Below are 26,770 nucleotides of genomic sequence, written 5' to 3' on the forward strand. Positions count from 1 at the left end.
CGATTGCTATGCTTCATCATTCATCAGGATGACCTGTAGCTCAGGTAGTACCCCTTCCACTAGGGTGGACTCATAATGTCCAGGAAGTTGTTCAGCGCAAATTGTGGAGAGAAAATCCTGCATTCTACCTTGCCTTCTAACTGGAAATGTACTGTGCACTTATTCAATTGGCTCTAACATTCACACTGGTATTCGGAAAGGAGCATCCCTGAACACAATGAAGGAGAGAAAGAAGTCTAGGGGAATCATTTGATGACAAAATATATATAGGTTCTATTGGGATACCCAGGGGAGTCCCTGCTTAACATAAAGTGAGGAACCAACTTGCAGAGGGGTTTGAGTCTTCTCTATTTTGGTAGATAACTATTAATAAGAATGTAGGTTGGATCAATTGTGTTTACTGCCATCAGCACAGGTTCATAAATTATACTAGAGTACTATCCCCCATGTTAGAGGACTGGTCCAGTGGCTAATCGAAACCACTATCTAAGCAGATGTCAGTAGGGCCACCACTGTAAAGATATTTATGTTATGGGATGAAGTGGAAAATGGTGATCAGGACAACCTCTGAGCAAAAAGAGAAGTGTAAATGTTGGAAGTCACCTACAGGACCATGCCTTAACAGAAATCACACAAAGCAATAGGTGTGTAATAAAAGTAAGAGGGAATTGTGGGAGACAGCATATTATTTTCACATAAGCAGTAGAATGTGATACAAAAGGGACATACCTCAGAACCCATGATACCAGGTGTTTGTCTGTGGAGAACATGTATTCTTGAGAGATAAAAGGAATAGTACTAGTCCGTGAAAGAATGTCATATTCAGAGCTATCAGGAGAATCTGGCTGGCATGTTAACCCTCCTCCTTTGAGAAGATGATTGCTGGAAAGGGGGTGGGGGCAAACAAAGGCTTTAAGACATACATCTGCACCCAGAACTCTGCAAGAAGAGACAAACTTATCTGGCAGACATATGGCAGGAGAAATTGGAGAAGCAACTAAGTTGTAGATTTTGCTTACTTCATGAGACAAAGAAAGATGGGCTTTTGTCAACTACCTGCACAGGGGATGTGCACATGATGGGCTAACAGGAGAGAATGTGACTCTGGAAGTCGGGGAAGGACTCAGTATCAAGAACTAGGAGATATAGGAGCTTCATTTCCTTATAGCAGGCATTTCTGCTTGCAGAACACCCACCATTGCAAAATAAAATACTATTTACTGAGATCCTTGCCTGGGCCTGAGCTATTGGCTTGCGAGTGCTTCTCACAGGTTGAACCTCCACTGCCATACCACCACCATCTGCCTTTGACAACGGGTAACAACATCAAGGCTGAGGTACTTAACTTCTTTTGCCTCAGTCTTCTCTGATAACTACACAGCCCTCAAACATTTGGTTTGGTAGGAGGGGACTGGGGAAGCAACATCCCTCCCACTGTAAGTGAAGATCAGGTTTGTGACCACCTGAGGAACCTGAACATCCACAAGTCTATGGGTCCCAATGAGATGCATCCCAGAGTCCTGAGGGAATTGGCTGATGTAGCTGCAAAGCCACTCTCAATGATATTTGAAAAGTCATGGCAATCAGGTGAAATATGTGGTGACTGGAAAAAGGGCAACATCACACTCCTTTTCTAAAGGAGTGAAAAGGATGAGCCTTGGAAACTACCAACATGTCAGTCTCATCTCTGTGCCAGGGAAGATTATAGAACTGATCCTCCTGGAAGCTGTGCTAAGGCGTATGGAAGTTAGCAAGGTGACATGGAAGAAACAGCATGGCTCCACCAAGAGCAAATCGTGCTTGCCCAACCTACTAGCCTTCTATGATGGTGTCACTGCATCAATGGACAAGGGAAGAGCCAACGACATCATCTATCTTGACTTCAGTAAGGCCTTTGATGCAGTACCTTTTTTCCAAACTGGAAAGATATAGATCTGATGGCTATACTGTTCAATGGATGAAGAACTAGTTGCAAGATTGTACCGAGAGTGGTGATGGTGGAGATGGTGACAAGTGGTGTCCCCCAGAGGTCGGTGCTGGGACCAATACTCATCAGTATCTTCATCAATGACTTTGACAGTGGGTTTGAGTGCAAGTCTGCAGATAACACCAAGCTATGAGGTGTGGTCAAAACACCAGAGGGATGGGATGCCATCCAGACAGACCTAGACAGGCCTGAGCAGTGGGCCTGGATGAACCTCATGAGGTTCAACAAATCCAAGGGCAAGGTCTCGCACCTGGGGTCAAGGCAACCTTCATTACCAATACAAACTGGAGAATGAAAGGATTGTGAGCAGCTCTTCTGAAAGAAATCTGGGAGCGCTGGTGTATGGGAAGCTGTACATGAGTCAGCAGTGTGCCCTCCCAGCCCAGAAAACGAACTGTATCCTACACTGCATCAAAAGCAGTGAAGAGAGCAGGGTGAGAGAGGTGATCCTGCCCCCCTGCTCTGTGCTGGTGAGACCTCAGATGGGGATTCCTCAGTACAGGGCAGACACATACCTGCTGGAGTATGTCCAGAGAAGGGCCACAGAAATGATCCACTGAATAGAACAGTTCTCCTGTGAGGACAGGCAGAGAGCAAATGTTCAGCCCAAAGAAGAGAAGGTTGCAAAGTGACAGGGTAAGTAGCCTGCCAGTATCTAAAGGGGAGCTGCAGGAAAGAAGGGGACAGACTCTTCAGCAGGGTCTGTGGTGACAGAAGAAGGGTAAATGGCTTCAGGCACAGGGAGAGTAGATATAAGGATTACAGTGAGGGAGGTGAAGCACTGGAACAGGTAGCCTAGTGATTTGGATGACACCCCATCCCTGGAGATTTCCAATGCAAGGCTGGATAAGACCCTGGGAAACCTGACCTAGCTCTGGTGTCCCTGTGCACTGCAAGGGAGTTAGAGGCCCTTCCAACTCTTAAGCTTCTATGATCATAAGCAAACATAACAAATCAGGCATTACTTTCAAAGCAACCCTCACACAACATATTTAATACATAAGTAACAAACATTTTAATTCTTAGTATTTTTATTGAAATGTTTTAAAAAGGAAAGCAACAAAATGAAAAGAAAAAAAAAGTGGGATGTTTGACCTTGTCTTTATGAAACTAATACAAGTCTGGTTCAGTGGCAGTGGCTGCAATTCTTAGTGAGGTATAAAGGGGTTCATGAGAGATTTCTGATGAAATATTCTGTGCTTCATCCTTGTCAGCTGTTCACGAATGTATGTACTGCCCAAAAGCAATGACATGAATAAGGCGTTACTGTGAAGTGAGAGATATTTTCCCTATTAAGAGAGGTCTTATGGAAGTCTATTAAAGAGACGTACCAATATTTTTAGTTGAATATATGATTGCATCTATATAGATTCCATCTCAAAATTTTCACGTAATATATTTATACTGACAGAAAACAGAGTTGCAAATACAAATTGACAACTTTTTTTGCAATCCTCATATTTTTCTCTGATCATGGAGACACTGACTGTGTTTAGCCAATGCATACAATCATTTGCCATAACTTCAGTTGGCAATGCACTGTGCTCTTCCTGTGTTCTGGTTTCAGCTAAGACAATGTTAATTGCACACCAGAGTCTGGTTGTTGTTGAATGCACACCTGGGGCCAGGTTGTGCCACTTGGCAGGGAAAAGCTGCCACCTTTATAGCATGAGGCAGACCACACTGCAAGCTGTGCTGGGCCACAGGTCCAACATGTCTGATCTAATGCCAAACCAGACACTTAAATGTTCTAATGATACTAACCTGAGTATGTTGAAAGATACAGCTGTCATTCACAGAAAAGAATAAAACCCAAAGCACACATTTTAAGGCCCTTTAGTACTTGCTGTGACTTATGGCACAATACAGGATATCTTGCTAGAGTGGAGTGAGAGGTAAAGCGAGGATGGCTATCAGTTTACAAAATGTAGCTGGCTATAAACATTTTTTCTTTGTTTTGGAGACGTGAAACCCTACCATGCAGGACTGACAGTTTCTCCCACTTTAACACACTAGCTGAAAAGGTAATAAAAGCTCAAGGCCTGATTTTCAGCTGGTTACCTTCATCTGCTCCACGGTACACACCAAGATACTTGCTGGGTTTAAGTCATTTTTTTAACAAAGACATTTTCCTTATTGCAGACAACTGTTCCACAACTCACAAAAGGTCAAACTGCAAACAAGATTGCTTTACACAGAATGGCTGTAAATGTTATAAATCACAGGATGTTGGTTAATCCACTGTACTGACCAAAAAGGGATACTCATATGTACTTTATGGGCTGCTGTCTAATATAAACTGACCTCCTCTATCCTTTGATAGCTTACATGTGTATGATGATTACCTATGATTTCCTCAAGCAAGCTTGCAGCTACCAGAAGGTGTGTAACTACGGACATGCAAATTTTCCCATACAATCACCATTATCAGCATTTTATTTGGTCTAAGAGTTATTACAACTCCCACCCTCATTTACATTGCTACTGTATGCTCCAATGTTTACGACTCCATCCACTTCAAGACAATATCCGAATTTAATGTCTGTACGCATACTCACCAAACACAGTTTAAAAAATATGAAGAGCAATCACTGTTAAAAAGCAAACAAAAAAACCCATAAATGAAGTAGGACCTCAAAGTGGTCTTCCAATATCTGAAAGAGAGCATATAAACAGGAGGGGGAATGACTGTTTATGAAGGTGGATAGTGATAGGACAAGGGGGAATGGTTTTAGACTGAGACAGGAGAGGTTTAGGTTAGATATTAGGAGAAAGTTTTTCACCCAGAGGGTGGTAAGGCACTGGAACAGGTTGCCCAAGGAGGTAACCCTGGAGGCATTCAAGGCCAGGTTGGATGTGGCTCCTGGCATCCTGGTGTGGTGGTTGGAAACCCTGCACATAGCAGGGGGGTTGAAACCAGGTGATCTTTGAGGTCCTTTTCAACCCATTCTATTATTCTATGATTCTACAACCTAACACCAGCCCCTGAAAAATCACAAATGCTTAAATCCTTGATTATTCTCTAAAATGTACCAGACCACTTGTAACAGACCATGATGCAATTCCAATAACTTCACAGTTAATTATAAATAAAAGTAAGATAATAAAACACAGTGACACTGCAGGAAGTCAACAACATCCTAATCATAAACTGAGCAAAAGACTCAAAATCAATAACTGGCTTTGAATAGGGTCATGACAGAGCAGCAGCAACCTGCTTAATCCGAATTACTCTTATAGACGCTACAGATCTCTGTTTCATACTGGAGCAGCCTTTTTGGGGGTGCCGTAAGAGAGGTAAAATGTAAGCTGGCCCTAAGCTATGATTTGGCAAACACAGTATGGGTATCAAGGTCAGTTTATGATAGCTGGGTGTTGTAAATTGTTTGCATGTGTTGTTTTCTTTATTAGTTAAACCCACAGTGCTGGCCTCTAGTGCCCTGACCATCCCTATCAGGGCAAATGATTCCCGCATATCTTGCACAACCTACCTACAGCAACAGCTCATCTGTGGCACAGCACTCTGAGGCAACAAACAGTGGTTCACAGGACTGAGAATGCAGGACAAAACCTCACAGAACAAGAAAATCTGAAGTACCTAGCAGTGTCCCAAGGTCCACTGAAGTCCCTTATTAAGTTGTTATGCATTGATCTGCCAGACAGAAAAACATCTTAAAGCCCTTAGGATGATGAAAGAGTCAGCTGAGAGAGAATATAATGACTTATCCTCATTTTGGACTTAACAGAAGCTGCCCTGAACAATTCTGGTACGCATCACCTCTTATTCCGTTCTCCTTATTGCAGTTCAAATTTTAACCATTTTAATGATTCGTGGCAGTGAAATTTTTGGTGTCTGATCCACCTATAAAAGCTCTGTTTTAAAAGCAGTCTGAAATAGCTAAAGAAATCACTACTACCTGGAACAGCATAATCTCAGATTTCAAAAAGGAGGAAACATTCATAATAATGCAATACTGCGCAAGATTATTAATTAAAAAACAAAAAAAGAGAGAGAGAGAGTATTTAGGAATTGCTTAACAATGCATATTGTCCATGCAACTTAAGGAAACAACTCACTTTAAACAGTCACACCTATTTATATTCTTTAACTTGATATTAGTGAATAATAGTGAATCAATCTAATACAATATTTTAAATGAAATTTAAAATAATATTTTAAAGATAGCAAAGGTCAAGGCCTCAAAGCTAACTTTAAGACAAACAGAAAGTTGCAAGGAATTCACAGGAAAGTATATGAATTTATGCAGGCATATAACATCCTTAAAAAGACCATATGGATGTAGTAGGAAGAGGGAGGTAAAACATTTATTACTACACTTATACAGAGTGAAGCAAAAGCAAACAAGTGAGAATTTTTCTTCATTAAGAACGTAAGAATTATACCATTCTAACTTCTTTACATTTTCTGGTCTCTGTCTGATATGTTTGTTACCTTCTCTACTTATTTAGTATTTATTTGATTTAAATTATTTCTCATTCAGATTTATTTGCCTAAGTAATTTGCATATACTTGTTAACTAATTTTATTAGAGCACAGCCTTTAAGATGACAGTTACTTAACCACAAGTTAGAATGCTCAGGATATGAGCATTGCCAGTCTCTGCCTTTCATTCAGACCCTGGAAATGAGTGATGGCTTCATTAGTGTCACCTAACCTGCCCTTGACTTCTATGATTCAGCTCTGCTAACATCAACAGTTTCACTTTGAATAAGATAATGATTTTCTGCCCTGGTAAAAATGATTGTGTCAGAGAACAATACCACTTCAAGCATTAATCCTGACTTGCACTCCACCTCTCCACTGCTACCTAAGGCAAGTAAACCATGGCTCAATCTTTGCCCAGCACAAACAGTAATATAAACTGATGCCATGTTGTGCTTTGTGCCCTATTACATGAGATTATAAAGGCTGAAAGCATCAGCAACAAAGTCTCATCTCCACCCAAAGGAATAGGAATGTTGCACACAACTGTCAGAAGCCACAATCAGCTAACATAGTGTGCGTATTTACAAATACATGTATGTCCACATAAACATGCACGCATACGCTCCCATCCATACAAGCAGAATACACAGAAATGTTGAAGTTGATTCAAAACAATTCATCTTGGCTATTTCTGGTTATTATCTAAACATGCTGACAAATATTAAAGGGTTTCTCACCTGCGGCAAATGTAACTGGAGCCCCTCACTAGGAATGGGCTGTCTAGATGGAGTCTGGTCCAGCTGCATGTTAAACAAGGATGCCAGGGCTGACTGAGCAGCCCGAGCTTTTGCAAGCTTTTTATTCCTTCCCGATCCCTCAAATGTTTGCCCATCTACAGCAACAGCCATGACAAAGTTTTTTGCATGGCTCTCCCCGCTCTCTGACAGAAACTCATACTTCAGGCCTGGTCGCAGCTCATTCAGGATCATTACAGGATTCTTCCCACTTGCAGTCGGGTATGGCAGCGATGCAGGGAGAGGCAATTGGGTAAGGCTACTTGCCACAGCAGCTGATGACAGGCCATACTCCCTGCTGGAGCCAAAGGAGCCATCCCCATTGGACCCTAGGTAAAAGGAAGCATCAGAAGGAACCGGAGTTTCAAATCCGTTGAAAAGCGTGTCAGGAAAGTCTGCCTGGTCAGAGGTGAAGTCTGTGTTGACCGAGAGAGTCCTCCCCATGGCCAGGTGTGCTTCTGATGCATTTGGGAACTGGACAAATGACCGCAGAGCCTTCTCAGCAGCATGGAGCTTGGCTTTCTTCTTTGTGGGGCCAGAACCCTCAAACACCTGTCCATTAACCTCAACAGCCATCACAAACATTGGGGCGTGAACTGGCCCTGTCTGGGACAGCAGCTTGTACTGTAAACCAGGTTTGATCTCGTTAAGTTGCATCAGTGCATTCTTTGGCAAAACAGGACCTGGTGTTTTCTTCCTCTTCTTAGGGCGAAATTTGGAGTGGCCATTGTTGCCTTCCTCCAAAGGCCGCTTTCTGCTGCTGCTGCTGTTGCCACCATTGGAGAGCTGAGCCCCCTCCCCGGTGCCTTGCATACTGCCATCCTTGGGGGGAACGTTGTCCATGTTGCGGTTTTCTTTAACATCAGTGCTGCTTGAACCTGCGGTGCCCAGAAAGAGTAACTTACAATGCCTTTGTTGCAGGATCTTGTAAATGCAAAATTTATAGATTCCTTTATCTCTCTTTGTAATTGGTTAAGTGATGTGTGCTCACAGATTAAAGCTTTTGCGACATAAATGAAGAGCAATATCTCTTAATAACTCAAAAAAGAACACATTCAAGACTTTCAAACTTGCTCTTGATACTTTCATATGACAATAAAACATTGCAGCATTTTTTTTCAACAAACTAATGCTGAAACAAATTTTTACTGATAAATTACTCTTGAAGTGAAAATGTAGAACAGAAAAACAAATCGTGTTATTTGTAGGATAAACTATCAATAGCAAAATAAAAGTGGATACTTCAGACCAATACTAGGAGATTTATATTTAATTATACCTTATTCTTATTTTATTCATATTGCATTTCTGTCCCATGTGATTTTATTTGCTCAATTCAAGAAATAACTTAAACAAAATCTGAGTCATGAAAAACCAAGCATCTCTTTGTTAGTTAGGCACCTTGACTGAAAACTGTATGTTTTGCTTCTCTATAGCCATACTCTCCAAATTCAATCCTTTTTTTATGTTCTTCACAGTCTTCATTTCACCTCAACTCAATTTGCTCAAGATTTATCTGCCCTGGGATGAATGCCTTCCCATCACACAGCAGCTTCAGCAATGGGCTCATTCAACAGAGGCCAGAATAGAGCAAAGCCTTTCTCACAGCAGCTCTGACCCTTCAGCAGCATACACTGAACACAGCTGTAAAAAAATCCTGTGTCTAACTTAGGCTGCACCAGAAAACTACTATATACACATTTTCACACAGCCTTTGATTGAAAAACCTTTTATTTGCCATTCATACGCAGTTTTTAAATTTCTCGCAAAGTAAAAAACTGCTTTCTCAGATTTCAAAACAAATAATGAAGGCTGTCTCTTTTAAGAACACAAAATGTGTGACTAAATCTGCACAACCACAATGGGAAAAAAAAAAACCCACAATGTGGTATTGCAGTATTAATGATTAATTTAGTTATTTATTTTCTAATTAGAAAATTGAGGCAACGATAAAGTTAGATACATATTTCAAGAATTATATTTGCTGTAACTGGAAAGATCTCATTTTCACTCTGATTAAAAAAAAAAAAAAAGAATGAAATGACTTACTTGTGCTTCATAGCAACATTCATTAATGAAAAGGCAAATTTATTTGGTTAAATGTTTCTAACTCTTCTGTTCCAAGACTTTAGAATATCTAGTACTATATTAAATTCACACTGATAATAAGTAAGAAATATTTATTGAAACCAGAGCAAATGAAGATGGAAGATCTCAACAAATAGCAAATATGCTTTCGTAAGTATTCCCTACCATGCACACATCACTTTGCCCAGCTTACAAAGCCGATGGAATGGTTACTAAATTTTCATTTATAACATCCTTCAGCAAAAGCTCGATAGGTTACTCCTTTCGGTGCTCAGAAAGAACAAAAAAAAAAAAAAAAAAAAAAAAAAAAAAAAAAAAAGAAAAAATAAAGATCAAAAGAAAAATCCTAAAGTAAAACATATTTTGTTAAATTTCAATAGCATAACAAGGAATCGTACAGTATTTAACACTGAATTCCAGTCAAATTCTGTATAGAAACATGAAACCTTTGGGAGTATTTCAGAGCTAGAAATTTGCTAAATTTAATAAAGAAATCTCTTGTAATATTCAGCCACAAATTATACTGTCTGCAGAACACGTGATGTAGAGACACAACTGTCAATACACAGAGTTCATGCTTATCACTCATCTTACCACAGTGAAAGAATTTAAAGAAAACAGAATACATGTTCAAACTTCCTTATGTTGGTCTTCTCACCTGAAATTGTAACCTCCAAAAATTATCTAAAATTATCTAAAACAGTGCTTTTCAAACATTGTTCTTTCTAGTAGCAACATAAATTTGCTACAGAACAAGATAACTTTTCAGCTAAACAGATTTCTTCACTCAGTTAAAGCCAAAAACAGCTTCTGTTTGTATTTTCCTCTTTATAACCAGTGTCTCTGGAAGCCACATAAGGAAAATGAACAGAATGCCACTGAACATAAAAAAAGTTTTATTTCCAAATAAATGGAGGACCTACATAGTCATTTTCATTACAAAAGTACTGGAAATGATGTCCTGTCAAAGAGGGAGGATTTGCAGGGAGCATGAAAGAAAGTCACATGCTTACCTTGGTTTAGAAAAGAAAAAGAAGTGAAGAAAACTACTGCTTGCCTGCAAGTTACTACGCATGTTAACTTTAGAGAATCTGTAGGGTGGAAGAAAATAGTAAAGTGATCAAGTAGGGAGCTAGCAGCTGGTGTCAAACCCCAGACACCATGAAAGTAGGCAAATTTTCACATCGTTAAGGTGAGCCAAATCAAAAAACCCTGCACATGGCGGGAAGAAAACGTCCTTCTCTGTAAACCAGAGAGCTCTGGTCTGTTTCATCCCATTAAATACTGAACTGGAAAAAAGAACATCTGTTTTTCAGGACAAGGTTGAAGATTTCCTTTCAGATCTTTCCTTTAGTCCATCCTGCTCAGCAGCTGTGAGTTCCCCTAATTACCTTTGGGTTGAAAAAAGAACTGAAAGGTTAGTCAAAAAGTAGGATTAGCTAACACCACCTGCTAAAATCAAATAAATCATCTTTCATAACCTTTCCCATATTTAGACATCCTAAACTTCCTCCATCCCAGCTCCTCCCTGCTGCTCAGATAGGGCTCTCATTCCAACAGGCCTCTATTGAAGTGTGCCTCCAGTGGCGCAGTGGTTAAGGACGCCACTTTGCAACACTGAAGCCCTGGGTTCGAATCCCCCCTGTGGTGCAAGTGCCGCTCTGCTACACAGGAGGCTCGAATCCCGGGGGTTGGACTTGATGATCTCTAAGGTCCCTTCCAACTCGCACAACACTGTGATACTGTGATACTGTGACTTATCCTGGTGAAGGACTTCAGAATTGGGCTTACGACCTCATCTAGCCCAACAGCCGACTGCCTGTAGACCGCAAAAGTGAGGTAAAACCAGAACAAAGACCATGGGATAGCCCCAGAGAAACCTCCAGGCCTTCAGGGATCTGCGGCTCTTGAGGTGTCCTGAGGGGGCATGATGGAGAGATGCAGATGTCTTTTTTTCTCACATTTTTGCTAATTGCTTTCCAAGACCATACGTACTCTTTGTATCACTTCCGAGTTTCATTATACCCTGAATGAAAACATATCCCACTGCTTACTTTGAATCTCCATCTGCTAATCTCACCTAATTCTCATTTTTAATTTGTTGATTTCTTAGTTTTATGATTCTAAAAATAATAATGCCCCTGATTTTACATATCTATGAAGCATTTCAACCTTGTCACCCCCCATCCACCACTTTTTGAGTGGACATCCATCAGGTGTTAAGGAGCAAGACACACTGTAGATTTACCTTTTTTGCTCTATTTTGCACTCTTTTTTGTTCTGTTAACACAATGTTTTAGAGACCACAAGACTCTGAGATGTCTCCCACACACTCTGAAGGGAATGAGAAACACTGAGATCTCTGAGTCAGGATCTCATCAAAGCTCAAGTTAGGAGCAGCAGTACTCAAAACAAATGCTGCTCTAAAGGAGAGTACACAGAAGGCACTGACCATCGCTTCATGTGCTTTCTAAAACACAGGTTAGCGCACTTCATGTGTCTGATTAGCTGCCAGTATCACAGCTAATACAAGGCAGGAGAATTAGAATTGTAAATGTTAAAACATTGTCAAGCAAGTACAGTACTTAGGAGAGGGCAGATGGGAAAAAAGATTACCATCTAAACTATTAAAAAAAAAAACAAAAAAAAAACCCTCTCCATTCAGTAATAGACATTAAAAAGAAACTAATGCTATATATTATATATGTATGCTGGAGTTCAAGAAGCATCCGGACAGTGTTCTCAGACATACGGTTTGATTTTTGGGTGGCCCCACATGGAGCCATGAGTTGAACTCATCTTTCTTTATGGATCCATTCCAACGTGGCATATTCTATGATTCTACGTATGTATGTATATTCAAGTCTATACATTTTCCAGTCTTTAGGTTCTCAAGTACTGAATACTTTAGGCAGCCTTTTCAAGTTGATCACAGTTGTTGTGTATTCAGCTCTTTGAAGCAGCATCAATATAGATACAAACATCTGACAAAAGCATCCTATTTTATTAAACAGGACAGCAACCTATGATTTAAAAATAAGACATTTTTTCCTAATACTCGCCTCCTGGAACTCAGTACAAATATCCTGATGGAAGGATGCTGAGGTATCTTTCACTGCACAAAAAGCATCACTGGCAGACAATCAAACCTCACACAATACCAGATTATTCAAATGAAAAAGCTCATGGAACCCAGTATCACATTAGCCAACACTAAAATGGTTTGTATGCTAACAGCTACATGAAATGTCTTCTGTTAAAAATACTCACTTGATGCATGGTACAGTCTTGGCCTTCAGCCCTTCTAATCATCTGGCTCTCTCATGTCATAATGATCTTTATTTCCATCAAGTCTCACAATGATCTGCCTACAAGAATTGCACAGAAGGCTCTCATCTTGAGAGTTCTGCACAAATCTGCTCTCAGGTTAACACAGCCTACCTTGGGTAACCTGCAACCCTATTGCCAGCTAGAACAGTGAGGTAAAGGAATTCGCAGAAAAGCAGCTGAGACACAGTACACCTGAAACCCAGAACAGGTCTTACATGCCACTCAGAGTGGGACACATAGTGCTCATAAATAGTGTCAGTGCAGTATACCAAACTATTTATCAAAACAGGCAAATATTTTGTAGACATAGGTTATAACTAGACTAGCACATGATGTATATTTCAAGAACACTTTTTGCTCAAAATCTCTGGATTACACTTATATCCTATACTTAAAAACATACAAAAATCATTTTAATTCATGCTTCAGTTCCTTCAGTCATCTCTGTGGCTTATGAGAAAAGGTCACCTTTGAAATGACTGCGTAGTTCAGTAGAGTAAACAAACATATCTTACTCATGTTTTCTTCATCATCTACATCCATTGTGAAATACTTTTGCTGGTTTTTTGGCTGGCGGAGACTGCTTCTGTCTGAAAAACAGGAAGTGGGATATTTAAGGTTTTAACATAACCTACATACAAGGTGAAGCATTAGATCTCCTTTAAAAGCAGAGGTCTGGGCACTAATTTTGAATTGGGCTGTCCATGGCTACTTCTGTGAGCTGAGGTACATGCTGCAGAACTGCAAATTCTGCAGTTTGCAAGCATTTGTTTTTTGTATAGTATTTTATATTTTGTATATATATTTGTTTTTTGTATACAGCAAATTTTTTTTAATCTGAAAGTGTATATAAAATATTTTATCTCACTATCAATTAGTGATGGTGGGTTTGTTTTTTGTTGTTGTTGTTGAGGTTTTTTTGTTGTTTGTATTTTTAAGGATGACAATTTTCATAGCAGTTAAATGAAGCAACGCTCTTCCCACGGGGAAACAGCAATATGTCTCAACATAAAATTTATGTCAAATCTATTCTGCAGGTTGACAAGCAATTCAAGCAGTCAAGACACTGAAGATACAGTTGCTTAGCCAGCACCATACTGATGTACATTTATTTGGTTTGCTTTGGTTAAATCTAGAGCTGCTAAACTGAGATGATATTCAGCAAACAAAAGACATAAGCCCAACATCAGCTGAAGTACTGAGTGAGCGATATTACCTTCTCTCCTACATATGAATTGTGTTCATTTGTTATTATTAATCAAAACATTCATACTACATTACATATAGATTATCTGGCTATGGGAAAACAGTTTTATTAACCACTGAAACTTCAGCTCTTGTGCTCAAGAGAGACAAATCTAAAGGTGAATGTTAGCATCTGACATAAGAACATAATATGTTCATCATTTTGCTTGAAAGAAAACATCACTTTTACTCTAACCAAAAGCACTAGTTATGGGGTGGTTTGTTCTGTTGTATTGCTGTTGTTGTTTGTTTATTTTTCCTTCATGAAAAAGAGCGTGACAAATAAGGCCAACAGTAAAACTCCTTCATACATTTGTTAGGGGCAATGCAAACTTTCAAGTGGTACAAAGTTAAAATACTAGGCTTACACACACAGTTTCTCTCAAGACTCTCAGGAGCACCTAAAACAAATTACAGATTTTCCTGCACTTTTTTCCCCCCCAGTTCAAAGGCAGTATGTACAAAAGGACTATATAAACTCTATTTTGCAGACATAATAGCTTTAGGTAAATTGTGGGTTTCCAACTGACAATCTCTCTTTCCATGCCCCTGTAGTCATTCACACTGCATACTACAATCTTTCCACTGGCCTGTAACAAATCCTGTTTTCCATTTAATGTGTGTAATTCAAAAAGCCCATCGCTCAAGCCTGGTATACAGGCATGCTCACATCTGTATACTTGTGCTTTACACACCTGTTTTCTTCCCTCCATATGCTCATCCCCATAGAAAACTGTGAGACTTGTCTTTTGGACTTCAGTTGCCTCTGGATTACATGCATACACTGGAAAACATCCCACTGTGTTAATGGGGCAATTAGAAAGTTATGCTAAACAAGAAATTGCAGATTTTTTTATTAAATGTTATGTGCTGCTAGTAAGGTAAAACCCCTGGCATGCTAATATCAATTGCGTAAAATACGTACAGCATTACATACTGTTACATACTAACCAACAGGAAAAACTTATCTGTAGTAACAGCAGAAGTAACACCGGTTCTGTGAAGACACACAGCTCAGGTACCACAAAGTATATTCATCAATGGAAAGTCATTTATTTTTTCAGGCAAAGGAAAATATTTAAAATGACTGTGAAAGCCCAGGTGTTTTATCATGGCTGTGCATACTTAACGACAAATTGGCTCATGGACACACCAGCTATTTTGGAATAAGAATTAAATTCTAACACCTCCAAAATGTTACAGGCATGAAGTGTTAAATTCAGCTGGAAACTAATCAATCTCCCTTTCCTAACCCTACCAACAGCATATACCGCACATGTGTAGACAGTACATCCTGTAAACTATGTACCTGTTAATGACCTTCAGGACTTTAAAACACACACTCTTTCCTTAAATTCCTCCAAAAATGGTGACTCTACCATTTCCCTGGGCAGCCTGTTCCAATGTCTAACCACTCATTTGTAGAAAAAACAATTCTTCCTAGTTAGCAACCTCAACCTCTAGCACAACTAAAGCCATCACTTCACGTCCTACTGCTGTTACCTGGGAGAAGAGACAAATCCCCACCTCACCAAAACCTCCTTTCAGGCAGTTGTAGAGAGCAATAAGGTCCTCCCCACACTGAATGATCCCAGCTCCCCATCAAATTTGTGCTCAAGATCCTTCACACTACTTATGATTCCACAGCAACAAAAACGTGCCTGGCATGGTAAAAAGCAAACAGAAAGAACGTCTCCCCTGGAGTGTGAAGATGCGTGGGTTTTAAAAAAGCAGGAATGAAGATAAAATGGCAGCAGTGCTGAACAAAACTCAACATTTCTGAGTTGCGCAGTTCACTCTTTTCTGTTGTACTTTATTTGAAGGACGTAATTAGTGGGTATGGGTTGATGGTTGGACTAGGTGATCTTAGTGGTCTTTTCCAACCTTAATAGTTCCGTGATTCTACATCATATTTACATATTGATTTTACTAATACAAACTGGATACATTTTTTTTGTTAAATGGGTAAGAACTTTTACATAAAAAGAGCATCGACTTGATATATTTGGATATTTCTTAATATTTTTATGCTTTCAAATTCTTTTGATTGGTTATTCTTGAAATGGTCTAGTGCACCAACTTGTTCGGTATTGAACAACTATATTCACACATGAAGATGAAATATCTCCTCACTGTCATGGTATGCACACATCAATTAAAACACAAAGCACCTTGCCATATGTGCCATAAATGTGACCCGCTTACCTTTTTAACTGTTAGAGACACGTGCTGAGTCCGCAACCTGCAAAGAGAAAGAAAGACACGGGGTAACAGAATGGACTAGCTCTGGAAAACACCTACCATTGTTTCCACACACACACACATTAAAACGCATTCTTTCTCAATCAGAAGCAGAATGATTTTGCTATTACAGATGAACTCCTAGGTACAAAAAAAGCATTTATGTGAATTTATCAATGTGAGGATGCACAATTCTAAAATAGTCCTGACATTCAGCAAATTACAGAAGTCATTTTCAAAGCAACAGAGCATTTCAGTCAAGTGGCAATGTTTTGTGTAAGCACACTAGCAGTCCACTAGTTCTTTAGGCTGGGGGACAAAACCTGTACCCGGTACAACATATATCCACTGCTGTAAGGCATTTTGCTATTTCCACCTTACAAGTCAAAATTCCACACTATTTCACTGCCCACGAGAGGGTGCTGGCACACCACATCTTTTCAGTAAGCAAACTAAATCCAAGTTAAACACCTTAAATAGTACAGCGTTTCAATTTCCAAACACTGCATGGCAGCATTTTCCAGTAATACCAGTTACCAAGAAGAACAAAGCAAAAATCATTTGGTCATAACATGAAGTACTAAAAAACATTCAAAAGCTGAATGCAGTGTCAGCTGAAGTCGGTTTCCAAGCTGCAACAGGCTGTATTCAATCACACTGAACTAAATCGACATACTATCAATGCTGCATTTATATCCCCTTTAATATTTCCTCAAACTAGTAGCCCCATACCTACAAGAACTCCTTCACCAGTAATGCTAAGTATATGAGCCATAAGCTACATGAAATTGCTATATTTTTAATTGCTTCCAGGGAGGGGGTATCCTCAGTCTTGCTGACCAACCTGTTCCAGTGTCTCACCATCCTCACGGTAAATAATTTCTCCCCAATATCTAATCTAAATCTCCCCTCTTCAAGTTTAAAACCATTTCCCCTTATCCTGTCACTACCTGCCCTTATAAAAAGTCCCTCCCCAGCTTTCCTGTAGGCCCCCTTAAGGTACTAAGAAGCCGCTCTAAGGTCCCCCTGAAGCCTACTCTTCAGTCTGAAGAGCCCTAGCTCTCTCAGTTTTCCTTTAATATTCTCCCAGCAGAGCCATGTGTTCAGACACAAGCTCAGGGCTCTGGGTGCATTCTCTCAGAAAGGGATGGCCCTGTTTTGGCTCCCACACCAAGGTCAGCAGCACAAATATGCATCTGAAATTCAGCCTCCAGCACTAATCCTGAAGCCTTGTACAAATCCATCTCTGCAGCAAGTGCTGGGTTTGGTGAGGCAGAGATTTTCTGCTGTATGAATGTAAGTTATAAAGAGAGGTGGAAGGGACTTGTAACACCTCAAACCTGTAAACACTCTGAATAGGAAAGAGATGAAAACACCCTTTGGTTATAAAAGCAAACCTCTCATATTCCACACTTTCTACCTGGCTCTGCCTGGTAGCAGCTGCACACTCCAGGGTTTGTCTCCAATGCCTTTTGCAGGCAGAGCCTGATGTCTGTTTGCCAGAAGGACTCCTCCAAGCAGCTCAGCACCTCTAAGCTGCAGCTCCATCCACATTGCTACTTCCCAAAAAGCAGTAAGTAAATTCCTAGTCCCCCATGGATGGCAGGAAGTGCCCTGAAGACAGATGTTGGCACTTGCTTTCTTAATGGAAATATGATTGCTATTTTCATACCTACAGTTACAGAGCCTTAAAGCAGATTTGAAAACAGAAGCCAAAGAACTCTTTTTCACCACATGGCTAGAATAACAACTAAAAGGCAAAGCAATCACCAGCAAGGAATAGCAAAAGCAAACAAAGCTGGGGACAGCAGCTAGGCAGCACTCACCACAGCTCTGTTTGACTATCAAACACAGATCTGTGATACACCAGCACATGTTCAATTTCTGCCAAACGAACAGGTTTTCAGAGAAACCACACAGATAAAAGAACTGGGAAAAGCATTTCATCCAGCCTGCCTCCCCACCACCTTCTCCACTCACTCAACTTCAACTTTATTCATCAGCACCAAACACTCCAGTCACTGAGTACAAGAAGATGGAAATCAAGAGACTTCCAAACAGCTTCATGTCTATAAAAAACAACAGCTGGTCAGTTTATTCACAGAAGAATTAGGAGATGTATACAATGTGGCAAAGGATACTTCAAACCTGTTTGAAGAAGGGGATTTAAGACATCTTACTGCTCAGCAGAAAACATTTCAAGCCTTTAACCATATGCTAAGATCTGAATCAGAGGTCTGGTAACTAACTTCTCTCCATATACTGCATCACACATTATGCAGATACAACTTTTGCTACTGATCTACATCCTTCTTAGCACCACAGGGGCTAGTTTTTTATTAATTAAAATTGACTTACACAAGCCTTTCAATACTCAATTAAAGCAAACAACTGAAATAAACCTCTATTTCTTGTTTCAGCTCTTGTTTAACCTGGCAGATGGCTCAGCATCTCAGCATCATTCAGTCGTTCACTCACTCACCTCTTCCAGTGGGATGGTGGAGAGAATAAATAAAACCAGAAAAACAATAAGGTAGAACTCATGAGCTGAGATTAAATTACTTGTACTAAGGCAGAGAAAATGAAAAGGAAAATAGTTTTGACTAGGCATACATTTATATATATATGTGTGTGTGTGTGTGTGTGTGTACAAGAAGTGATGCACAAGTAACTGCTTTCCACCCCCCAGCTGATGCCCAGCAGGCCCCCAAGTAGCAGAAGAGAGCAAGATTAACTCCCACTCCCCTCAAAACTCCTTCCACATGATGTCATATGGTAGGAAATATGCCCTCTTCCAGTTTAAGTCTGCTGTCCTAATTGTTTCCTCCCAGCTCCTTGGGTTTTTCATTACAAATGGCCTTGGTTCCGTACAGCATTGCTTAGCAGGCAACTATAAACATCACTGTAATCAATGCTGCTTTTCTCCTAGAACCCAAAAAGCAGCATCATACCAGGCAATCTGAAGAAAACAATTCTGCCCCAGCTGAAACAAAGACAACTATCCACACATTCATTCCCCTGCTTGAACACAAGCACACACCAGCTGCTAAGCCAATGCAGATGACTGAGATTTTACGTTGGCTGGATTTAACTTCTAGAATGTGTCCATTGGGCCTTTTATACGCCATTTTCTCCTTCAAGTAGGAACAAAGAAGAAAATCTTCCCACTTCAGATTCCCTTCACCAGTTTCCAAAGAGACAGGTTACAGAGCCTGCCTTCAATTTGATGCAAACTGTGAACAACTACCGAGGCTTTGGTCCCCATGCTTTCTCCCACTTTCTCCCAGGAAAGAGATGACTTCATGGCAGATTTTGTTTCTGAACCCATAAAACTATAGCATTAGCCTAGAATTGAAGGCATGACATATTTTGATATACTGGCTGTCCAAGAATGAGTATCAGGCTGCACCCAAAAGTTCAGTGCAACTATAAAAGTGCAACTATTATACAACAGGAATTGGGTTAGCATCCACAAGAAGAGTAAAAAAGAACCAAGGATGCTTTTCTGTAAATATCCAGTAATATCCAAGCTACCGATAGGACTGCTTTAACCGCAGGTATCAAACAGGAGTGAACATTCAAAGATACTAAATTGTTCAGAAACAAATACAGATGTCAACTGTTTTTTCACGCATTTTGTCACCAAAAACAGTTTTGCAGACTCACAGTAAAAGGAACTTTCCTACTTTCCATGGAATCACAACACTCCATTTCTAAGAACAGCTACTTTAGAAGAAAATGCGATTGAAGTCAAGAGTTATTCATGTTAGCAAAACATTTTCAACAGCTTTAATCTCACTTTTTTTTGTCTGATTTCACTATAGCTGATGATTAAACATTGACTTCTTAATTGTGCTGTTTTAGACACTAGCCAGATTGAAATAGTACAATAGTACAGCATCAAGAATAAGCAGCAACTTTGGAAATACAAAGGAATTCAAGAAATAATTTGAAAATAATTCATCTCTTCTTTACCAGTGCTCCAGAGAAAAGAGCTACAAAAATAAATGAGTCTGGACTACGGTCTGTGGGTGACAACACAGGCTAGAGGACCCATGGGGAGAGGACAATCCACTTGCCCAGGTTCACCAGTCAGTTCTGGTGGTAGATATCCTCCATCAGGATATCAATGTTACTGTACCAACCAAGAAAGCTGCTGTAGTGGCTGTCCCTGCTACAGTGAGTGACTGAGGGGTTCTGCTCAAAACATCCTGAAACAGTCACCTAGAAAACTTCCAGAATATGTTTAGTGTATCTTTAACACACAGCAGTGGAGAGGAAATCATTCTTTGTTTGAACCATACTGGTGTATTCAGAACTAGCCAGCTTCATTACTTTCAATCTTACTTCCTCTCTTAAGGGAGAGATGATTCATGTGAGCCAAAGGGATGTTTTACACCCTAATATTAGGTTTCATAAAAATAGTTCAAAAATGCAAGTTCAGTAATAGGATGCAAAATATTTAACACACAGTGTTCAAAAGCAGCAGGTGACATCCTGCACTTAGAATTCTGTATCAAGGGAGCAAAAAGCCTGCAGGCAGACCCTGCAGAACCTAAATGAAGTGTACAACCACAACATTTTCCACTCACGCAGGTGCATTTGTCCTTCTCACTGTGTACCTGGTGCATCGGGACTGCTGGAGCAACATCTCAGTCAGAGGTTTCTACTTTGAAATATAGACTACAATGGCAGCTCCTGGTGAAGCCAAGACACAGCCCCTGACTAGCAGGGATCAGATGGAGTGTGTCAAGTGTCAACTGCTAGCACCTAGTATAAGGCACAATAGACTGGGAGCTCCTGGGATGTTTCTGTAGCTTCAGGAACAAACACTATTTAGTGCCTGATTTAAAAGCAGAGCACTTTGTGAATACAGGGTTCTCCATCTACAACAGAGAAGATCAAAAAACCCTGTCTAGTGACAAGATCCAAAGGGTATGAATGCATCTCCCCCTCAAACAACTGCAGGAAAGGCATCTTACATAGCCCAACCTAAGAACTTAAATCATTTTATCAGTGAGAAGATTAGAAGGCAACCTGATTGAAGTTTACCATATGCCTGCAAATAAAACAGCAGTAGAGAGTGCTGCAGCTTCAGTGTTTTTTATCTTCTGATATAATATAAAATGTAGAGGCTGGAAACAGAGTTTACCCACAGATGTTGTATCTGTACATTCAGAAAGTATCCTTTGATACGAATAATTATGCTAGCCATCCTCCATCAGTCTGCAGCCAGACAACATTTTCTCCCACGGGAGAAAAGCAGCACAAAAACTGCATCCACTGAGCAAGGAAGCACAAGCTAAGTGCATGAAAGAAAAAATCTGGATTGCAGTCATATCCCAAAAGCCCAAGCACCCAACAACAGCAGTCAGCATTCTGCTGTCACAGCAAACCGCTCAAGCAGGCAGAGAGGACATCACTCGGTCACTGAAGGCATGTGGTACGCTTTATTTTTAGATTTCTTCCTGAAATAAATGTTATGCTTTTAATGTGGTAAGGTTTCAGAGTTCTTTAATCTCTCGGTTTTTGCACACACATTACAATAGCCTTAGACTACATAAGGAAGCTAAAATACCACTAAAGAAAGGTGCATGAATCACACTATTCTGCTGAACAAAGAACTGGGGTTCGATAAGCTAGAGATCACCTTTCTTGGTCAGATTGTTCTTCCTCTGCTTCCCTACTTACGCAAACACTGCTTTTGTGCTCTGAACATAGCTAGGGATCGCGGGGACTGGTGCAGTGAAAGACGACAAGCTGAGCTACTGGGGAACTGAAAAACAGAAAGGCCTCAGTCCCTTTTGCATGAGGCTCAAGGGGCCAGCTGAGCCCAACTTATCCCCTTCCCTCATGCACCCAAACACCAGCCCAAAGCAGTTCTTCCAGATTGGCTGCAAGTGTCCTCCCATTCCAAGTGGTGGAGTGGGACAGTGAGGACAGGGACCCCAGCCTACCTGAAGGTCCTGTGCCTGCCTCATCACATGAGACGGGACAGAGGCACAAGGGAAAAAGTGCATTGCAGGAACTGCCTCAAGCCTGTACATGCTCAGAAACCAGCATCTGATTTTAAAATGGGTTTTGCTCTCCTGTGAGGCTGCCACCAGGTCAGCACTGCATGCAGGGAGAGTGCACAGCTAAGCAATCCGAACTGGAAACATTCAACATCTTTAAATGAGTCTTGTTGGCAGAATCTACTTACATATTGGCAGATTCAGGATTTGTGTGCGTCTCATCACTGAAACATTTCTGAAAGAACCAGCTGCTGGACTTCTAAGAAGTGCTGTCCTCGGCTTCTAAAAAAAGTTGTGCATTGTCAGTTTGCTTTGAGTGTATTGACCTGCGGAATCAAACTCTATAATCCAGAGATGGGTTATTAAGCAGGTATATTTATTCCAGCGTTGCGCAGCGCCGGGTGCAAGGGGGATAGCTCCACCAAACTTGCACCCCGAATTGTAAAATCGTGACACAGATATAGGTACATCTAATACAGAGTCAATGATTTCTTGGAATTCTAATACATAGTCAATGATTTCTCAGAATTCTAATACATAGTCAATAGTTCTTGGAATTCTGATACATATTCAATAGCTCTTTAGCATGCAGACCCCCTCTTGTTCTTATCAGGGGGAATGCAACTCCTCTTCTGGTCGTCCGTGAGGTCTCACTCCTTAGCTGCATCCTCTTTGCTCTCCTATGCCCCTTGTTTCTTTTACTTGTAAAATTTAACTATCCTTTACTTGTTTCTATAAACTAGCTTTAAGTTTCCCTCTTTTAGTCCCCCTTTATTCCATATTCCAACAGAGCATCAGTTTCCTGCTTCACTGTTCAGTATCAGAGAAGCATTAGTTAGACACTGAGTTAACTAGATTTTCACATGGACTTTGCCAGCATCCCTCTCTCAAGTGAAGACTTATTTTTCAAAATGGCCAGTATTATCAGTCAGCTGAGGAAAGGTAAGAGGCCATGTTTTTTACACTATTGCCTCAAAAGTTTGCTGAAATGGACAAGTTCAGGCAAGTCCTGACCAAGGTTCCAGAAATCCCTTTGTAAGGACAAGCCCTGGGCAGGGGATGAGAAATCCTTTGTCTGAGGGACAAGTCCAGGGGCAACGAGAGGGGGAGAGAGAGAGAGAGAGAGAGAGAGAGAGAGAGAGAGAGAGAAGATGCAGATGAATGGCCCTAAAGTGGTCTTTTTGTGTGGGCCTATCTCAAGGAAGATGGCCATCTCCGAGGAATTCACGACCCTGACCCGAGCCTTCCAGAAATGTCTCGAAGGCTGGAAAGAAGGATAAAAAGGGCACGGACAAACCCCGAATTCAGGTTTTCTGACACCAGATGCCTCACTACAGAAACAATGAGGTTTTCTGTCATCAGATGCTTCTCTACATGACCGCCTGCATGCTGAAGAAGATGCCTGTATGCTGAAGAACGTTTTAGGTATCTGACCTCAGATTCCTCCACCATCGTCCTACTGCTGCCTACTGTCTCTCCTGGGATTGCTGCTTGAGACTCTGCTCCGTGAGACCTCGCTGCCCGAGACTCCGCTTCTTGAGACCTCGCTACTCTGACCGCCTGCTCTGCGCTGCACTGATCTGCTGCTTGTGGCCTGCCATTCTGCTGCTGCTCTCCCCTACGCTTATTTTGCCCTGGACCAACGTAACAACGTGCTACAGGACGCTGCAGCATCCAGGAGGTGACTATCTCCGCTTTCACGTAATTCTTGCTCTTTTCTACCTTTTCTATCGCCCACTTTCCCATCCCCATCACCCTAATTTTGATATTCGCCGCTCTCCCTTCCCCATCCCCTCAGTTGTCTATCATTTCTAATAAACTGGTCAGATCAACATTTGAATGTTTTTCTTCTTAATCTCACGCCAGGCATAACATATCAAAAGAACCTTGCCTCACTCTTAAATTGGAGCGAGACAGGAAGTAACAGAAATGGAATTAATAACTTGCATTTATAAATCCATATGGTATCTGATAGAACTCCATTAACTAGTTTTTCAGATAGAATGAAGGAGCTAGAAAGAGAGGACAGAGTTGTGCCAAGGATGACTTTCTGTTAGGAGGAAACTTTATTAATAGAGTTCCTCAGAGCAGGGATTTTCCAAATCCAATCGCAGGAGGCCCTGAGCAGCTTAATCCAACTTTGATGTTATTCCTGCTTTGAGCAGGAGGTTGAATGACAGATCACCAAAGATTTTTCCCAAAGCTGTTCCCTGTTGTTGCACTGGAACATATATGACCAGACTTTTGTCATGAACTGGTGGCTCAGAACCAGAGTAGACTGGAAAGAGCACTAGCATACCAATCAGCTCTCTCAGCCGGTGTGCAGGTCATCATACAGACACAGCAAGGAAGCAGTAGTACTGGATACAGCCCTATCAGGAACTTATCATTGCATAAGGCATAGCGAAGTCTTACAGAGGATCCTGCACATTTTTCCACCTCAATCAAATTGGTATAATTTCAAAGGACAATGCAAATAAGGAGAAAATACAGGGTGATATGCAGTGTAGGGAGTTCCAGGAAAGCATCCCAAGAGTTGTATGTTCTAAGAGAACAAACTAGAACACAGCCACACCAAATTGAGATGGGGAGGAAAAACAAAAGCAATTATCTGACTTGAAGGAGAACTATACAGAACTAAACAAAGCTTTTTGTACAAAGACAAGCAATAAGCAATGCTTTTCAGGCAGAAGTGATAAGGGAAGAAGATGATGGTACTGCAAGGATTACACGGGATGAGCCAGGAGCTCCTGTATCTTCCCACAGCCTTCTGGAAAACATTTCCAAGAGATCCCAAAGGAAGAGCAGCATCAGCTTCCCACACGTAGCATGACAGTCAGCAGCTGGGTGGCTGCTGCACTATGCCACCAAGCCAGCTTAGAGAAATATGGCAAGCCTGCTCTGTGCACCAATGGGCACCAGAGAAAGAAGCTGAGAGCAGCCTGAGCATGGAGAAGCATCTCTCATGACTCTGTTGAAAACCAGGACTGCTGTCCCTCTCTGTCCTTCCATGCCCATACCACTCTGTTCAAAGCCAAAGTACTGCAGTGCTGTCTAGACAGCCTGCAGTGAGTAATGGTGCCTAAACCATCCCTCCCACCTAAAAGGACAGACATACTTATGCATGACTACAATCTCTCTCCTCTGCCTCTGCCACTTCCCAGACATATGTGAACACATACCAGATTTAACCATGAATCCCCAAGAATTAGTGAATGGTTTACAGAATCAAACACAGCTTCCTGTATAGACGTTGTACAGATAATGTTACATCTGCTTCTGATGGACTCCAATTGAGCAAGTGGGGCTTTGTTCTGGGAAACAAAGTCTCTGGGTTGATTACCAGGGCTTTAGACTAGGTACAACAGAGGAAGGAGGAGACAGATGTGAGGGAGAAGGGCTGAGAGACGTTGTCACTGCTAGTGACTGCAGGGAAAAAACCTCTCAAGTTGTCCCACAGGATCATGGGAGAGAAAGTCTTGTTGCCAATACCCCGTCCTAAATCTTACTGTGTACCCTCTGGGGGTAACCCCAACCTGCTGCTGCCCTAAAGTGCCTGTAGACCAGTGCGGGTAGCATGGGAAATAAACGGGATGAGCTGGAGATGTGAGAGAGAGCCATTATCTCACTGTGATCACACAATCCAGCCTGCATGCCTGGAATGCTGTCAAGGGGGGCTATATCCTTTTTAGGAAAGACAGGCTGGGGAAGCAATGTGGGAAAGTTGCCCTGGGGGACCATGAAGAATGTGTGGAGAGCTTGTGGGTGAGAATTAAGGGGTGGGCTGGTATGGGTGACATTGTTGTGGGGTATACTACAGGTTACCAGACAGAATCACAGAATGACCCGGGTTGGAAGGGACCTCAAGGATCATGTAGTTCCAACCCCCCTGCCTAGCAGGGCCACCAAACATACGGATTTACTAGATCAGGTTGCCCAGGGCCCCGTCCAACCTGGTCTTGAACACCTCCAAGGACGGGGCATCCACAACCTCACTGGGCAGCCTGTTCCAGGACCTAACCACCCTTCTAGTAAAGAACTTACCCCTAACATCCAACCTAAATCTTCCCTCCTTCAACTTAAAACCATTTCCCCTAGTCCTGCTATTATCAGCCCTTTCGAAGAGTTTACTCCCCTCCTGGGAGTAAGTTCCCTTCAGGTACTGAAAGGCTGCAATGAGGTCACCCCGCAACCTTCTCTTCTCCAGGCTGAACAAACCCAACTCCCTCAGCCTGTCCTCATAGGGGAGGTGCTCCAGCCCCCTGATCATCTTTGTGGCCCTCCTCTGGACCCTTTCCAAAATCTCCATATCTTTTTTGTACTGAGGGCTCCACACCTGGACACAGTACTCCAGATGGGGCCTCACAAGAGCAGAGTAGAGAGGGACGATCACCTCCCTATCCCTGCTGACCACCCCTCTCCTGATGGAGCCCAGGATCCCATTTGCTTTCTGGGCTGCCAGAGCGCACTGCTGGCTCATGTTAAGTTTCTCATCTATCAGGACCCCTAGGTCTTTTTCAGCCGAGCTGCTCTCAAGGACAACTCCTCCCAGCCTGTACAGGTGCCTGGGGTTCTTCCGGCCCAAGTGCAAAACCTTGCACTTTGCCGTGTTGAACCTCATTAG

General features: G+C 41.5%; 1 protein-coding gene across 9 annotated transcripts in view; it reads right to left on the minus strand.

Annotated features, from left to right (window-relative positions):
- Positions 1-26,770, minus strand: part of ADARB1 (adenosine deaminase RNA specific B1) — a 64,988-nt gene that overhangs the window by 27,348 nt on the left and 10,870 nt on the right. For 3 of the 9 annotated variants that reach the window (XR_004307863.1, XM_015867796.2, XM_032445675.1), the window contains exons 2-6: positions 22,335-22,428; positions 16,097-16,133; positions 13,162-13,236; positions 9,482-9,586; positions 7,172-8,153 (exon numbers count right to left, since the gene is read on the minus strand). Coding sequence is in view for 8 of the 9 variants with exons in the window: in XM_015867796.2 (XP_015723282.1) it covers positions 7,172-8,153; positions 9,482-9,492 (993 nt within the window). In the remaining variant the exon portion in view is untranslated. Of the gene's footprint in view, positions 1-7,171; positions 8,154-9,481; positions 9,587-12,586; positions 12,685-13,161; positions 13,237-16,096; positions 16,134-22,334; positions 22,429-26,770 lie in introns of those variants that run through there. The other 6 variants (XM_015867799.2, XM_032445677.1, XM_015867798.2 and 3 more) reach the window with 6 other exon arrangements.

This window comes from Coturnix japonica, chromosome 7 (assembly GCF_001577835.2).
Source record: "Coturnix japonica isolate 7356 chromosome 7, Coturnix japonica 2.1, whole genome shotgun sequence".
NCBI lineage: Eukaryota > Metazoa > Chordata > Aves > Galliformes > Phasianidae > Coturnix > Coturnix japonica.